The 18,324-nt window shown below is 40.0% G+C and overlaps 1 protein-coding gene across 1 annotated transcript in view; it reads left to right on the top strand.

Annotated features, from left to right (window-relative positions):
• The window catches only part of LOC134316375 (protein diaphanous homolog 1), a 137,716-nt gene that overhangs the window by 100,217 nt on the left and 19,175 nt on the right, over window positions 1-18,324 (top strand). Inside the window, exons 16-18 of the mRNA XM_062996771.1 lie at window positions 4,064-4,612; window positions 15,123-15,237; window positions 15,386-15,424. Coding sequence (XP_062852841.1) covers window positions 4,064-4,612; window positions 15,123-15,237; window positions 15,386-15,424 — 703 coding nt within the window. The remainder of the gene's footprint in view (window positions 1-4,063; window positions 4,613-15,122; window positions 15,238-15,385; window positions 15,425-18,324) is intronic.

Here is an 18,324-nt window from a genome sequence, read left to right as displayed (position 1 = left end):
ATTGTGTGTGTGAGAGTGAAAGAGAGAGGGAGGGAGAGTCAGCTGTATCCTCAACACCAGACAAAGTAAAAACATATAAAAATCATTTATTGTAGCTGAGGTTTCTGAAACCCCAAACAGACGTGTATAATTTAGGTGATTTGGAACACAATATTAATAAAAAATATTCATCCAATTAGAAAAAGTCATGAAGTAGCAAGCTGATTGAAATTTTTTGAGCTGTTAGAGGCTCTGTCATCTCAGGGACCCCAAAGAGAACATGAGGGTCAAGAATGAGGGTCATCTGTCCCTCTACCCCTCCCCCCCTTTTTAATGCATTTTCTCCCCATGTTCCTCCCGATTTAGTTTTGTCTTCCGCTGCTGAGAGATGGAGAGCACGTCACTGTACACTCCTCTTCCGACACGTGCACAGCCCTCCTCTTCTCGCCCCTGCATTCTGCACAGGCGTCTCTTCCACCAATCAGGGTCCTTACACAGCGTATGAAGACCCACCCACCCACATATAGTCCCGCCCCCACCCTGCAGATACGGTGGCCAATTATTATCTGCTGAAGTCACTGTCAATTATGCCCGCTAGATGGCGCCCTGCCGACCCGTGGCAACACCGAGTTTCGAACCGAGGAGTTCAGAAACTCGGTGCTGGTGTGTTAGCGGAATGTCCCTCTGCACCACCTGGGCGCCTCCTTCCCCCTTTCTTATATTACTATTTATTTAGTATTTCTGGTTATTTCATTTTGTACCAAAGGGAAAGACAAAAATGTTCCACAGCTGGACCAATGAAAGACATTTTAACCTTGAAAAAGCAGAAAAGCTTTTGAACTTCATTGCAATCACTAAATTAGGAATACATATAATATCAGAGACAACCTAACGGATACAAATCACCCACATAAACCTTTCCTGCTGTGAATGTAACTCACAAGAGTAAACATGGCGTAGGTAGTTGTAGGTAGGTAGGTAGTTATAGGTAGTTGTAGGTAGGTAGGTAGTTGTGAGTAGGTAGTTGTAGGTAGGTAGTTGTAGGTAGGCAGTTAGTTAGGTAGGTAGGTAGGTAGGTAGGTAGTTATAGGTAGTTGTAGGTTGGTAGGTAGTTAGCTATAGGTAGTTGTAGGTAGTTATAGGTAGTTGTAGGTAGGTAGGTAGTTGTGAGTAGGTAGTTGTAGGTAGGTAGTTGTAGGTAGGTAGGTAGGTAGGTAGGTAGGTAGGTAGGTAGGTAGTTATAGGTAGTTGTAGGTTGGTAGGTAGTTAGCTATAGGTAGTTGTAGGTAGGTAGGTAGGTAGGTAGGTAGTTGTAGGTAGGTAGGTAGGTAGTTGTAGGTAGGTAGTTGTAGGTAGGTAGGTAGTTGTAGGTAGGTAAGTAGGTAATTAGTTAGGTAGGTAGGTAGTTGTGGGTAGGTAGTTGTAGTTGGGTAGGTAGTTAGGTAGGTAGTTGTAGGTAGGTAGTTGTAGGTAGGTAGTTGTAGATAGGTAGTTGGGTAGGTAGTTGTAGGTAGGTAGTTAGGTAGGTGGGTAGGTAGTTAGGTAGGTAGTTATGTAGGTAGTTATGTAGGTAGGTAGTTGTGGGTAGGTAGTTGTGGGTAGGTAGTTGTGGGTAGGCAGTTGTAGGTAGGTAGTTGTAGGTAGGTAGTTGTAGGTAATTTAGCTTCCACTAAGAACTGGCTGCTGCATTTTAAATCGACTGAACAACTCTAGCTAGTCATTAAAGCATAGATTATTCATTTTGAATACATTTGTAAGATGGTTTAACGCTGAATTGTTTTTCGTTTCAGTATGACTGCTAAAACTAAGATCCCAGTCCATTATTAGAACACTACAGTTACTAATTTGTTGTTTAAGTTTAAGAGCTGGAGATAGGCAGCAAATATCTGCCTCATTTTTGTTTCATCTTTTTATGTGAAGTTCTGATGCATCTGGTTTGTAATCTGTTTAAGGCAATAACCATGTTAACTTACCCGTTTTGGATCTTAGCTGGTATTTGTTGCTTGGCGGGGGGTAACTTATTTATTTACATTATCATGTCAAGTATTTAGATGACAGCTTTTATCAAAAGCGACTTACAGTTGTGACTGAATACACTGTGTTCCAAATTATTATGCAAATAATATTTTCTCAGATTTTCCAAAATTACCTATATGAATTGCAGTCATTGTAATTTTCCAGTCATCAACTATTAGAGTACAATTGAAAGGTTTTTGAACAAACTGCCAATGATAACAGTATATTTAAAAAAAAATAAAACACTCAAAATGCACTCAAAATGCATGTTCCAAATTATTATGCACAGCAGAGTTTTCAACCTTTTCATTTTTATAAAGAACAAAAAAATGGTCATTTGTGAAATTATAAGCATTAGCAGGTTATTACAAACTGAAATCAAACAGTTTTCAAGTCAAAACTTTATTCTAGGTGATGTTACATTTGCACATAGGACCCCTTGTTCGAAAGGAGCTTCTGAACTCTCTCGTCCATTGAATTTGTCAGGTTTTGGATGGTATCTGCTTCAATTGTTTTGCATGAGGACAGAATACCCTCCCAGAGCTGTTGCTTAGATGTGAACTGCCTCCCGCCATCATAGACACTCCTTTTGATGATGCTCCAGAGGTTCTCAATGGGGTTGAGGTCAGGGGAGCATGGGGGCCACACCATAAGTTTGTCCCCTTTTATGCCCATAGCAGCCAGAGATGCAGATGTGTTCTTTGCAGCATGAGACGGTGCATTATCATGCATGAAAATGATCTTGCTGCGGAATGCACGGTTCTTCTTCTTGAACCATGGCAGGAAGTGCTGTTTGAGAAACTCCACATACATTATGGAGGTCATCTTTACCCCTTCAGGGATCCTAAAGGGGCCGACAATCTCTCTCCCCATGATTCCAGCCCAAAACATTACTCCACCTCCTCCTTGTTGGCGCCGTAGCCTTGTTTGCATGGGGTGTCCATCAACCAGCCATCCTCCACTCCATCCATCTGGACCATCGAGCGTTGCACGGCACTCATCGGTGAACAAAACAGTTTTGAAGTCAGTCTTCATGTATTGTTTGGCCCACTGGAGCCGTTTCTGCTTGTGTGCAGTGGATAGAGGAGGTCGACAGGATGGCTTACGCACAGCTGCAAACCTCTGAAGGACCCTGCATCTTGTTGTTCGGGGGACGTTGCAGGCACCAGCAGTTTCAAAAACTTGTCTGCTGCTATGACAAGGCATTTTTGCAGCTGCTCTTTTAACCTGACATAATTGCCTGTTGGAAAGAGTCCTCAATTTTTCCTTATCAGCACGCACACGTGTGTGCTCTGAATCAGCTACATACTTCTTGATTGTGCGATGATCACGATGAAGTGTCTTGGCAATGTTGATTGTAGTCATGCCTTGACCTAAACACTCCACAATTTGTTGCTTCTCAGCAGCCGACACATCCTTTTTCTTTCCCATTTTGGCTGAAAATGTAGGCTGCTTAATAATGTGGGACAGCCTTCTTAAGTAGTCTTGCCTTTAATTGGACACACCTGCCAAACTAATTAGCACAGGTGTCTGCAATTGCTTTCAGTGATATAAAGAGCCCTGACACACATCACCATCAATGAGTTTAACTGACAAACAAAAAAATTCTTACCTTATCACTCCTAAACACTTTTTGCATAATAATTTGGAACACAGTGTACAATCCAAGCAGTTGAGCGTTAAGTGCCTTAACAGTGGCAATTGACCAGGGGTGGGGCTTGAACTAGCAACCTTCAGATTACTAGGCCAGGATCTTAATTGCTGATCTACTACTACCATCATTGACTGTTTAAATGTATAAGGGTAAAAAATAACAATGAAGCTTGGGGAAAAGTATGTGCTTTATTTATGATTGTACAAATAAACAACAGTAAACGTCAGATTCTGCAATAGCCTGATTCTAATAAAATAAGAGCTCTATTTATTTATTTATTTTTTGGGGAAGTGAGTTACTTTTTGCTGCCCTCAAGGTCAAACCTCTTTATGATTATTTATAGCTCATTTCTGACCAGATGAGCAAATATTTCATCGCTCTCTTTCTCTCACTCTTTCTCTCTCACTCTCTCAGGTTGATAAATTGTCAAAGGATCTAAAGGAAGCCAAGGTGAAAGCCACCATGGTGCCTGTGTCCATACCATCCTCGACGGATCCCACTGCAGCACAGAAGTCTACAGCTCACCCGACTCCTCCACCACCCCCTCCATTACCTGGCCAAGAGGGCATGCCCCCTCCACCACCTCCACTGCCAAGCCACGGGGGTGCCCCCCCTCCACCACCACCCCCTCCACCTCCTCTGCCTGCCATGGGAGGCATGCCGCCACCACCTCCTCCACCTCCTCTACCAGGCATGGTAGGACCACCACCCCCACCACCAGGGCAGGGAGGCATGATTCCACCTCCACCTCCTCCTTTACCAGGCGGCCCAGGTATGCCCCCACCTCCACCTCCACCCCCGGGACTTTCGGGAATGCCACCTCCTCCTCCGATGCCGGGGATGCCTCCTCCTCCCCCTGGTGGTTTTACGTGGGCCGCCCCGGTGCCACAGCTACCGTTCGGCCTGAAGCCCAAGAAAGAATACAAACCAGAGGTGCAGCTTAAGAGGGCCAACTGGAGTAAGGTGAGTTTGAGGACTGTGGTCAGAGTTAACTAGAAATGAAGCACAGCAACATCCCAGTGTTCTAAACTTGTTACTAGGTGCGGTCAAGTCCCGGGGTCTGTCAAGAAACCTAGTGATCTTTCTACATAGATGCTTTTTATGTCATCTTACGAACGCTACTAAATAGAAGAAGGCTGTCTAAATTCTTAGAAACGTTAAAATGCTGCCTACTGGGTGCTCAATTGGAGCAGTGGGATTTTCCGCTAGCACACCAGCGCAGAGATTCTGAACTCCTCGGTTCGAAACTCGGCATTGCCACCGGTTGGCTGGGCACCATCTAGCAGGCATAATTGGCAGTGCCTACATGAGACAAGGTTCTGCTAGGGCGGGATGACCGGACTATGTGGGTGGGGTCTTCAAACGCTGTGTAAGGACACTGATTGGCAGAAAGAGAAGCGCCTGTATAAAGGTGTACACGTGTTATTTATTGCAAATTCGGTCTTGTCAATGACAACCATTGTCAGTACACGAAGGGAGATGTTAGCTGGCATGCTAGCGGGTTGTGCCGCCTCAGTCCATTGGTTTGAATGGCCTGAGGCTAACTGTGTTAGCTTAATAAGCAAAACTGTGGTAATGTAATCGTCGTAATTGCTGTCTATGTAGTGTGTCTGAATAACCTGCCTTATAAGTCGATGTCTTATTAAATTCTTCTGTACTTAGGCAGCTGCTTAGGTAGGCAGTAGGCAGCAAGGCAGCTCACTAGGTTTTTGAACAGACCCCTGGTGACCATATGGATAGTTTCATTAGGTTCACATTGAATGCCTAATAGAAGTAGTATTAACTTCCATTCATTTACCAGTTGCTGTTATATAAACTTAAATGTGTCTATTATTACTTAATGCACTCAAGTTGATTCAAAAGAGTTCAAGAGAGGCTTTATTGTCATTTTGGCTATATTCAAGTACATAATGAAATGAAACGTTCCTTCAGGATCATGGTGCAACATAGAACAAAAAGTGCAAGACAATACAATATACACAGTGCAGATGAACAACAGTACAATAAATACAAAAGACATTTCTTATCTAAAAAGTAATTGAAGGAGACAAGACTAGAGACAAGAGTAGTGGCCATATGTAAACTAAGAATAAACAACACAGCAGCAATAACAACAGTAAAGTCTAGGCAAACAGTATTTGTGCTAATTTACTACAGTAAACGATTTAAATAATAATTCATTTACAGTACAGGTCAAATCAAATTTATTTGTATAGCGCTTTTTACATTGGACTTTTATCTTAAAACAACTTTACAGAATCCAGGACCGACAGACCAAAAACCTCTGTTGAGCAAGCCCAGGGTGACAGTGGCAAGGAAAAACTCCCTTAAAATGACAGGAAGAAACCTTGAGAAGAAACAGAATCAGCAGAGACCTCCATCTTCCTTTGGTGGCTTGGAGAATAATTTGAATGAATAGGATTTACACAAATCATACATACACAGAATTAAATTAAACTGAAAGTTATAATTACAGGTCATACCAAGACCCCCACATCTTAAACACATTAGGCTTTATTGGACAAATAAAGGACTTGATGGCAGAAAAGTCCTGCTACTGTGTCAACATACACCGATCAGCCATAACATTAAAACCACCTCCTTGTTTCTACACTCACTGTCCATTTTATCAGCTCTACTCACCATATAGAAGCACTTTCTAGTTGAACAATTACTGACTGTAGTCCATCTGTTTCTCTGCATGCTTTGTTAGCCCCCTTTCATGCTGTTTTTTAATTATTAGGACCACCACACGGTAGGTAATATTTGGGTGGTGGATCAAAAGACACAGCAGCGCTGCTGGAGTTTTTAAACACCTCACTGTCACTGCTGGACTGAGAATAGTCCACCAACCAAAAATATCCAGCCAACAGCGCCCTGTGGGCAGCGTCCTGTGACCGCTGATGAAGGTCTAGAAGATGACCAACTCAAACAGCAGCAATAGATGAGCGATCGTCTCTGACTTTACATCTACAAGGTGGATCAACTAGGTAGGAGTGTCTAATAGAGTGGACAGTGAGTGGACACGGTATTTAAAAACTCCAGCAGCGCTGCTGTGTCTGATCCACTCATACCAGCACAACACACACTTAACACACCACCACCATGTCAGTGTCACTGCAGTGCTGAGAATCATCCACCACTTAAATAATACCTGCTCTGTGGTGGTCCTGACCATCGAAAAACTAGGTGAAAAAGGTATGGACTACAGTCAGTAACTGTAGAACTACAAAGTGCTTCTATATGGTAAGTGGAGCTGATAAAATAGTGAGTGTAGAAACAAGGAGGTGGTTTAACATATGATGCTGCTAGCTTTTGGTTTGACGATACACTTTGGATATAAGAACCTTCTGAAAACCAGAGCTGTGTAGAAACCAGACGGTGCATTTTATTCTGACTGAGGTGACATGAGGTGAAAAATGGTTACCAGTGTGAACACATGACCAGCGGTGGGTGTGTGTATGATCAAAGTCGAGCGACACTAATAGCAAGTTACCTACAAAATGTGTGACTAATAGTTTGCCTCTTTTTCCTTCCTATAGTCCATTTGTTTCTCTTGTTCTGTTGCTCTCTTTCACCCTGAGCAGGAGCCAGAACATCAAAACGGTTCCCTATCTTCTTTTTGCCAAAAGCTAGTCTTTAATGGCTGCAGACGAGTTCACCATCATGTTCCTCTCCCGTGCGCACTCTGGCTTTTTTTCCGGGGATGAGAGCTCTTTGATGAGGATGTCAGTGAAATTGCTTTTTAATAAGCCTGCTTCTTTTAACTGTGGCGCTGAAAGATAATTAAATTTCTGCTAGAAAGGACATCATTCTTTTGTAATTCAAATTAACATTTTTTCCCCCTTTACTCTCTCATCCTGCACTGCTTGCTCTCATGAACTTCCTAAAATACATGCACACACACACACACACACACACACATCTGAATTCTTAGTACTTACACTAAGTCATTGGTGACCAGGGTATTAAAGAAACCCAGTTTACCTTTTTTCTACACTCTTTTCCTCTCTCCCTATTATTAGTCTATTATCTGAGTCAAATTTTGTTCCATCTCACTGTCAGTTATCAGCTGTAAGAAAAAAGGAAGAAATGTATGTGGGGATTCTGATGAATAGCACAGAAGAGGTAAGGTGCAAAGAATTACTGTTGAGTAAATGGAAGAAAGAAGGAATGAGCAGGAGACCGAAAGAGGCTGTAATAGAAAATTAGAAAGAGGCCGACTATCTTATCTTTCCTCTCTATGTGTATTGAACCTTTTGTCCCATTTGGTCCTTTGTGCGGAGAAATCCGGATCAGTTTTAATGAGTTTTACACTTCTCTCTGTTGACAGCTCTTTTTTTTTTCTTCCTCCACCATTATCCTCTCCCCCATTCTTTAATCCGTCTTGTCTCGTCTTAGAATTCTTGTTTGCTTATTCATTTCTCCGGGATGAAGGTTGTTAGCGCGTGGCTGTGTTTTTATTGTGGAAATAGGGTTTTTGCAGTCTCACACACACACACACACATACACACACCTCAGAGGCCTTTAGCAGCTCTGACTGTTCACCCCGCTGCCAGCAGAGATTAATCGACTTGAAGTTGTGTTCATGTAGCGTGGACCAAGTTTCAGGGGTTCTGTGCCTTTCTGAAAGGGGAAACTCATTCGAGCTAAAATAGCATGTCGTCGCTGATAAAGCATTCACTCGTGATAATCCATTAAACCTCTAATTGGGAATCACTGCAGCTGGCAGGGTAGTTATTATTTCTCCAGCACGAGAGGATTTTCAAGCAATAACAGCAGCACAAATCTGGTTCTCACTGATTTATTATGTGTTAGGACTCAGATTTGGCCAATATCTTTCAATCCATAACTGACCTTTTCTTTGTCAACCTATATATTATAGAATCTTATTAATATACACTGATGAGGCATAACATTATGACCAACTTGTTTCTACTCTCACTGTTCATTTTATCAGCTCCACTTACCATAAATGCACTTTGTAGTTCTACAATTACTGACTGTAGTCCATCTGTTTCTCTACATGCTTTGTTAGCACCCTTTCAAGCTGTTCTTCAATGGTCAGGACTCTCCCAGGACCACTACAGAGCAGGTATTATTTGGGTGGTGCATCATTCCCAGCACTGCAGTGACACTGACATGGTGGTGGTGTGTTAGTGTGTGTTGTGCTGGTATGAGTGGATAAGACACAGCAATGCTGCTGGAGTTTTTAAACACCTCACTGTCACTGCTAACCAAACCACCAACCAAAACCATCCAGCCAAAAGTGCCCCATGGGCAGCGTCCTTTGACCACTGATGAAGGTCTAGAAGATGACCAACTCAAACAGCAGCAATAGATGAGCGATCGTCTCTGACTTTACATCTACAAGGTGGACCAACTAGGTAGGAGTGTCTAATAGAGTGGACAGTGAGTGGACACGGTGTTTAAAAACTCCAGCAGCACTGCTGTGTCTTATCCACTCATACCAGCACAACACACACTAACACACAACCACCATGTCAGTGTCACTGCAGTGCTGAAAATGACCCAACCCAAATAATACCTGCTCTGTAGTGGTCCTGTGGGGGTCCTGACCATTGAAGAACAGGGTGAAAGGGGGCTAACAAAGCATGCAGAGAAACAGATGGACTACAGTCAGTAATTGTAGAACTACAAAGTGCTTCTATATGGTAAGTGGAGCTGATCAAATGGACAGTGAGTGTAGAAACAAGGAGGTTTTAATATTTTGGCTGATTGGCGTATAAAATTCATTTTTCATATCAACAAGTCATGCTTTATTAAATAAAAAAGTGTAGCTTATGGAACATGGCTGTAATGTGGAACATAAACATAGTCAGAAGAACCAGTTTTAATGGAGGAGACAGCAAGCAGTTCATTACTGGAGCTGTGAGTTGTTGTCATATTTTAGAGCTGTAGTTAGTATTTTATTTTAAATTATGCAAAATTATTGAAAATTATGCAAAATCAAAGTCCTTTCTGTAAAAAATAACAGAGGTCCACATGAGAGAGTTTACCTTGCAGCCGGACCCCATACTGACACAAAACAGCTTCCAACTCTGGTTTTAATTATTTCATTTACATTTTCAGCATTTAGCAGAGGCTTTTATCCAAAGCGACTTACAATTATCATTGAATGCAATTTGAGCAATTGTGGATTGACAGCCTTGCTCAGGGGCCCAACACTGTCAACTTAGCTGTGGTGGGGCTTGAACTGGCAACCTTTGCATTACTTACATTTTCTTTTCTTGCATTTTCCCCCCAATTTTCTGCCCAGTCTAGTCGTATCCAATTACCTAATTGCATTAGCTTGCATTATGCTTCTTCTTTACTGATGTTCATATGCGGATCAGCGTTGTGTATGGAGAGCCACACCTTGATCAAAGCATTATCCCTTGTCTCTGTGCAGGCGCCATCGATCAGCCGGCAGAGATCGTAATTGCATCAGTTATGAGGTCCCATCCGGCTCCCACCCTGTATGAACAGCAGCCAATCATTGTTCATGCAGGCGCCCAGCCCAGCCAGATGGCAGAGCTGAGTTTCGAACCGACGAGTTTGAAATGTCAGCTCTGGTGTGCTAGCGTGTTCCACTCATCAAGTATCTGCTTGAATTAATACAGCAGCACATTGGCACATAGAGTTCTACTGTAAACAGACTAGAACCCAGAATGCTCATTTGAGACTCTGTGTCTATGTTCACTAGCCCTCATTTTCCACTCGCTGAACATTTTTCGAGGTCACGGACAATGTGCCAGCTCAGAGGCACATCAGCCATTGCTTGGGGCCGATGACACTGACTTGCACACAAGCTTTACTGTATTTGTAACCTTATCATCCACGCCAAATCATAATACCTGTGTTTTCATTGCAAATAATATATATTTACCTACAACTCTTTCTGCAGAACAGACATATCCCAATCCACTCCTTCACCCAGATTCATTCTTTTTCCCCCATTGTGTTATTTTTTTTGCTGCATATCACTGCACAAACAACTTTGATCATTTCTTTAAAAGAAAAAAATGCCCTGTTTCACATATGGTGTCACATCATCCCCTTTGTCACTTCTTACCTGTGATTTCATGATAAAACGTAGTTTGGGAGACCAGACAGCCACACTGTGTGTTATGTGTGACCCCCTATTGCTGGTCAGTCATTTAGATGTGCAAACCACAATGGCTTAAAGATTCGCGATTACAAGAGATAGTCGTATAGTGTGTCCATGGCAAGTTCGAACTATGAAATGAATTTAAAGGATCCTTGTTAATTGACAGCTTTAATTAAACAATGACTTCTTTGTAGGTGTATTGGTTAACTGATTATTCTTTGATATCCCTTTTGTGTGTCTGCAGTAGACTGCTGGTGTACTTGTTTTTCAAAGTATATCATGTGATTCTAGTTTTATGAACAATTTGAGACAAGCTGGTAATAAAAGATATTTCAGGGTTGGCTTTATTCTTATTGATTTCATTGTGACTCTGAGGAATCGATGCTATAAAGTGAGCTGTGTAATATTGCGGAAAGGTAAAATCTGACGCTGGTGTAATTACATGAACAGGTAGAATGAAGACTAGACAAGCTTGTCTGTTTGATATATCAATTTTGTGATAAATTAGGGTGACAACAGCATCAGTAACCTTTAATATGAACTGTAGCAGTTTTGAAAGTGGATTTTTTCTCTATTCATGCTGGATATAATAAAATTCATGTTTTAGACCTTCAGTGCAAATGTAATGCCAATGCTTGTGTGGAAAGTAAAAAATACATTAAGGACTGTTACTAAGACACTAATAAGGAAGCAACATTGCAACTTTAAAGAATAATAGCCAACATCTTGCCAACAGCCAAATCTGAGTTTGTTAGAGGGACAAACATGAAAGGGCTAAACATGCCAAGCTGCAAACATAGTATTTGCCTATCTGTTAATCTATATGGCCCGTGCAGAACTGATCAACTAAACTTCACAGCCCTAATAATGCTTATAAAATGAATGTGTTGAAGATTTATTAAAGTTTTAATTATTTTAATTGCCCCTATGCACAGTAACCATGTCCCTTGTGCTCACACCGACAGTGACTTTTTGCCTCTTGCCACACAAATTGTTGATTACTCATCACCCTGTGTTCACATTGGCAGCATCATCACCACCTGAGCAGTAAAAAACAATTTGATCACAAATCACATTCACATCAGATACAAATCAGATTTCTTCTCACCTAGCTTTTACCACGAATCAGATATGTCCCGGTTAAAAATATTCGGGCTGATCACTGCTGTGCGTTTGCGGCAGAGATGTTCACAAGTCACAAAATACGAGTCAAAGTAAAGTCACGAGTCTTTAGGCTAGAGTCCGAGTCAAGTCACGAGTCTTTGGTCTAGAGTCCGAGTCAAGTCATGAGTCTTTAGGCTAGAGTCTGAGTCAAGTCACGAGTCTTTAGGCTAGAGTCCGAGTCAAGTCACGAGTCTTTAGGCTAGAGTCCGAGTCAAGTCACGAGTCTTTAGGCTAGAGTCTGAGTCAAGTCACGAGTCTTTAGGCTAGAGTCTGAGTCAAGTCACAAGTCTTTAGTCTAGAGTCCGAGTCAAGTCACGAGTCTTTAGGCTAGAGTCTGAGTCAAGTCACAAGTCTTTGGCCTAGAGTCTGAGTCAAGTCACACACACGCTCCAAAATCTTGTGGTAAGACTTCTCAGAAGATAGGATGGCCCACAAGTGTATGGTTAGGTTTGTTGTTGAATAGTTAAATGATATTACAGTATATATTTCTCACATATTCTCACATATGTCTTTAGGCTAGAGTCTGAGTCAAGTCACGAGTCTTTAGGCTAGAGTCAGAGTCAAGTCACAAGTCTTTAGACTAGAGACTGAGTCAAGTTACAAGTCAATATAATATACACAACAGTATATTGGAAATGTAACGTAGAAATAAACAAATAATATGTAAGTTCAGTTAAAAAACCACAACAGATTAGCAACTGTATTTTGACGTTTTACTTAGTGCCTTTACTTTCCTAGTCATTGTGCAAATAAATGTAATTTCCGTAACAAGAAGGTACCAGTTAAAAGCTTCAACTGATACGTTTTGTTTTCATTGCAAAACAAAAGTGCGCAATAAATTACGGCACAGCAGCCAAAGTCCAAAACCATAAAAAAAAAACATAACCACTGCTTACCTTAGCTTATGTTCTTCCAGATGCTATTAAATTTATAACTGTGTGTCCCATTAGGAATATAATACGTTATTTTGTAAATGTGCTTCTAGTCACCTTCTAGAATATTACTTGAGTAAAAGTCTAAAAGTATCTGATGTTTAATGTACTTAAGTATCAGAAGTAATTTGATATTAAATGTACTTAAGTATTAAAAGTAGAAGTAAAAGATCATTTTGAAAAATATGAAGATTGTTCTTTTAAGCCTGTAAACTACCTTAACAACATTTTTCTTCCTTCCATCTGAACATGATTTGTGCCAATTCATGATTATAATCAGCTGTTCACATCACCTATTTGAAATCACATCATTATTTAGTTGTTTTTTTTAACCTTATTCCTAGGACTAAATTGTCCTGTTCCAACTTTTTAAGAATGCGTTGTGGGCTTAAAATGCATGTTTATGTATGTTAAGAATTGTAATGAAGTTGACCAGACAAAACACGAAATATTTTGGGTCCATTTAAGATGAAAAAAGAGTTAAAGTAAATGTAAAAAAACACTGCATCTATTTGATTTACATTCATTATACTGTCACATTTTTTTATTTGGGTTGTACATTCAAGTCATAGATACTGTATACATCCCAATAACCAAAAAAAACAGAATTTTGGCAGAATTAATTTGAAGCAAAATCTTAACAAAATGTGGCACTTTTAGCACTTTAATGATCTGCTCAACCATTAGTTTAAATCGAAATATATGGGTAAAATAATCTGTATTTAAATAATCTTTTTTGGGCCGTATCTACTACCTGATTGACGTGTTAAACTAAAAAAATATTGGTATTCTTACTATTCTTACTAAAACACAATTTCTAACTTATGTGTCAACTAGAAGTCATCAGCTGAAAAATCACCCATAATAAGTTGAGTTCTTGTTGAGACGATTAAAGGGTTAAAGACGCATTTTCCTCAACACCATGAATCTTTCCTCTGTCGGTGTAATACAGAAGTTATCTGAGGAAATATTTGTCTGTAGGTGAGTTTTTATAAATAATGGACACGGTTTCATCTCTGCACTGAAGTAATTACGAACTAATTTAGTAAAACGTTATATTTGTGGTTCAAATGTAATCGAAAATGGTAGCTAGATATCTGAACAATGTTAATGCTAATAATAATAATAATAAACAATGATGCTCTGGATTTACTTTGTTAATCATTCTTAACTTACATCAGTGTGTTGGACGGGGAGATTCTGAAATGCCGATAGTTCCGAATCTTTGAGTGAATGATGCGCTTCACTCTGTTTGTTTACACATGCGCAGTAATGTATGTAACCACCGATCTAATTTACAAGCACAGATTCGCCAAACCTGCGAGCAGTCTGTCACACAGCTCACATTATTTAGCTAAAAAATTCTTGTCGTATTTTTTTGTAGTAACGAGTAACTAATTTGCATACGGCAAATGTATCGGAGTAAAAGTACACATTTTCTTTAGGAAATGTAGTAAAGTAAAAGTGAAAGTTAACGATATTTTTTATACTCCGGTAAAGTACAGATACTCCAAAAAACTACTTAAGTACTGTAACGGAGTATTATTACTTCGTTACTATACACCACTGTTTTTCTGCTTCAGCATAGCAGCATTCGAGTGTACAAAACAAAATCCATGAAGTAGCCTGCACAGAGCCCTGACCTCAACCTTACTGGACATATTTGAAATGAATTGTAACATAAATTGCAAGCCAGGTCTTCTGTCCAACGTTAATGTATGAGTTTAAAAATGTTCTTTTAACTATATCAGCACTAATTTATAACACACACACACACACACACAATCCAAAATCTTGTGGTAAGACTTCTCAGAAGATAGGATGGCCCACAAGTGTATGGTTAGGTTTGTTGTTGAATAGTTAAATGATATTACAGTATATATTTCTCACATATTGTCACATATGTAAACTGCACCTTTTAGGCTTACGGCTTTAGTTTTTTGTTCTTTGTTAGATATGCTTATATTCTTATTTTTATATTATTCTTATTATCTTTTTTTTGCGTTACATTTACTTTTAATTTAAATTTTTATTTTTATTTTATTTTTTTATTTGCACATACTTTTGTGGCTTGAGAATAACATATTTAACCATATAGACATTATTTATTGTCCACCAGGACATGATAAATGTGTTTTGACCAAACATCTGTACATTTTGTGCTGTGTTGCTGTATCACTAATGTGATGGATGGATGGCAGGATGTATGACATGGTTTGATTTTTTTTTTTTTTTTTTTTTTTTTAAATCTCTTTTCATGTTATAGATCGGTCCTGAGGATCTCTCCGAGAACAGTTTGTGGGTCGACGCAAAAGAGGACCGCTTTGAGAACAATGAACTCTTCTCTAAACTCTCTCTGGCTTTCTCCTCCCAGACCAAGAGTGAGTCTCTAGGCTTCTTACTGTCCATCTTTTATTGTAACATGCTAAGGTAGTTTTTACAATAAATGCATGATTATGCATTGCTAAACTAAAAGGTGCTATGTTATTCATTTTTTTTTTTCTTTTCCATGTTTATTCTTCTGTGCAGCCACCAAAGGTAAGCCCTCGCCTCATTTTCTTAGTGCATGTTGGTTATATAGACCTGCTTGCTGCAGTGAGAGGCATGTTTGATGAAATGTATATGGATGAATGCGTAGATGCGGGGAAAGGAAATGAATTCTCTTTGATCTACAGCGAGATGTCCCAGTGAGGGTGTTTACATGCACAAAGTAATCCAACAGCTGAACATGTTTTAATGAGCGATGTAGCACGCTATACCAGACAGAAGGAGTCAGTGTTGCAGCAGCAATGTGATAATCCAACTGGCCTTTCCTCTCCATATTAACCAGCTTGTTAGAGTATACTGGGAATTCTGTGTATCAGGATGTTACACCATGTTTGTCTAAACACTGGGATTTTTAAAATAACTATTTAAACAGGTGCTTGCCTTCATCGCCAACTCTGCCCACTTTGCATTCCCAACGTTTGCACTGCCTCTTGTTGCCAAAATTTGCCAGTTCTAATTGAAGCCGGTTGCTTTGTTGTGTCATGTCACTGCCAGTGTAAATCCAGGGAAAGCAAAACTGATAAATAGGTATTTGGGATTAAAATAGATGCTCGGGTGGTGCAGCATCTATTACTCTAGATCAGGGCCCATACTTTCGTGGCTTGAGATCTATTATTTTAGTCAAAGGTCATCGTGATCTACTTTTTAAGGTTGGCCTTATCATGTTTCAAAAATGCTTTGAAGGTTTTTAGTGCGCTTCAGTTGCCTATATTGATATTCAGCATTACAGGGCAAGCGACTGAAAAATCACACTAACCTTATTCCAAGTGTTCATCAGTAAGGGTGGATCGATATTTAGACTTAATTATTTTAATGTGAGAAAAGGCTGATTCACACAAGTAGGTTGATCCAAAACACACATTGGCACATTTTTTACATTTGGATATTTCTCCTCAGCCAGCAAGTTCCAAAATTGTCCAGCAGAGGCCCTTGACTTTATATGAATGTCAGATTGTAGGGTTAAAATTTCTATATGTAACATGAGATCTGAATATTCTTCATCAGCTTCTTCCACGTATGAACGTCTTTGCAGTGGTTTTGCCCGAATCGAACCGTTTTTGGCACTCATCTACACAAACAGTCTAGGTTACTAAAGAAAAAAATGCAAAAATGGTGCAAACTGGCTACTGATGAATGAAAACTTTCTAGATTAGCAGTTCTTTAGGTGGGCTGAGGCGTAGCTACCTTAACAAACCACGAATTAAAAAAACAGTGGCCATATTTCATGTCAATCACGTTGACCTGTTTAAAGGAGGCGAGATCTACCAGCGTGCACTGTGCGACTGGTCGATCGCGATCGACGTATTGGGCACCCCTGCCCTAGATGCTATTAGAGTAATCGGGGTATTCCTGATCTGCGCCCATTGTTTCCTATTGGAATTAGACTTGCTACGATCCTGACCAGAATAAAGCAGTTAATGCCAGTTAGGCTTGGGGACCTATTAAAAATTCAGTGTGATACCTAATTATTCATTCATTTCACTGTAATTTGCAAAGAAAGATACTGAATTGAAATGTGATGCATTCTATATTATCAGCTCTGATTGTGCTCAAAATATTAAATATTTTTATACCCCAACCTCGCACCTTGCTAAAGCAAGAAAAAGAAAATTCATTCTTTTGTTTTATTTTTGCTGGAACTCTTTGGAGTGACCCAAGCATAAAAAGTATAACCAGCATATTTAATTTTTCCCTTTCATTCTCACTACAAGTGAGGGTCAGTCACTTTATACGGTACTATTGTGAAATAGCACACGCTTTTGTATGTTTTCACAAAGTTGTTATACTGTGTAAAGTTCACACTACATGACTTTCCAAGTCGTCAGATAGCTGTACAGTTCACACTACACGACTGGATCTCTTGCAATCGGGAGTCTTTTAAGTCAGTGTGTATTTCACACTTTATGACTGATCTGCTATAGGGGGTCACACACTACACCATCTACCATCAGGAGGAATTGCAGGCGAGTCAGTTTTTGTCACGAAAACGCACGTGAGAAGTGACGAGGGGTTTAATGATACCACGTCCAAAAATGCATGTCAACAATAAGCGAGCAAGGAGAAAAAAAAAAAAATTTGAGTGGATTTGGCTACGCGACCAGCATGGATCGTCTGTTCTGTAGTGAGTCGGAGGTTAATAAATATTTTGCAATGCGGCGTTGGTATTATGGTTTGTCGACAACGATAAGGTCAGAAATACTGTAAAACGTGCGAGTGCCAATGTATTCTGATAGAAACTATATTATTCCCCGTATCTTGCGTTCTCATTGGCTATAGTTTGACACCAGTTGCCCGACTGATCCAGATATTTAACATGCTAGATATTTTTCTCTAGCGGCTCAGATCGAGTTGTTGAACAGTTCACACATAGCAATTGAGAGCCGAGTGTCGATCCCCGAGCGAACGCCGAGTCGCTCACGAGCTGCCACATCTAGCGGCGACCAGTCGGCGGGCAAAAATTGTGTAGTGTGAACTAGGCATAAGCAGCAACTTCACAACTTTCAAACAACCTTTTCACCAACTTATTACAAATGTGTAGATTGTGAAAATACAACTAGAACAAATATTCTCACCACCACTTAAAACACTGGCCATTTTCTTTGCTGCTTGTGGAGGTGTGAAAAGAAAATCAGATTATTTAAAAGACAATAAACACTATTTACTAATTAAATATTTGCTAAAATGTTTTTTAGGATTATTTTGTATGTGTAAACACACTCAGTAATGAGAATGTCTGCAGCAGAGAGCTGGTACTTCTTTTATCTGTGTGTATGATGTGTGTGTGTGTGTGTGTGTGTAGGACACGTACGTGTTGCTTATCTCAGGTGAACGGCTGTCACACTTCTTAAAACTTTCTATGCAGAACTACACCCCTACTGAATTAAACATGAGTATGACCTTTAAAGTGTGTGTGTGTGTGT

The sequence above is a fragment of the Trichomycterus rosablanca genome, chromosome 1 (genome assembly GCF_030014385.1).
Source record: "Trichomycterus rosablanca isolate fTriRos1 chromosome 1, fTriRos1.hap1, whole genome shotgun sequence".
Taxonomy (NCBI): Eukaryota; Metazoa; Chordata; class Actinopteri; order Siluriformes; family Trichomycteridae; genus Trichomycterus; species Trichomycterus rosablanca.
Note: the sequence above shows the minus strand (reverse complement) of the source record. Positions and strands in the feature narration are given on the sequence as shown.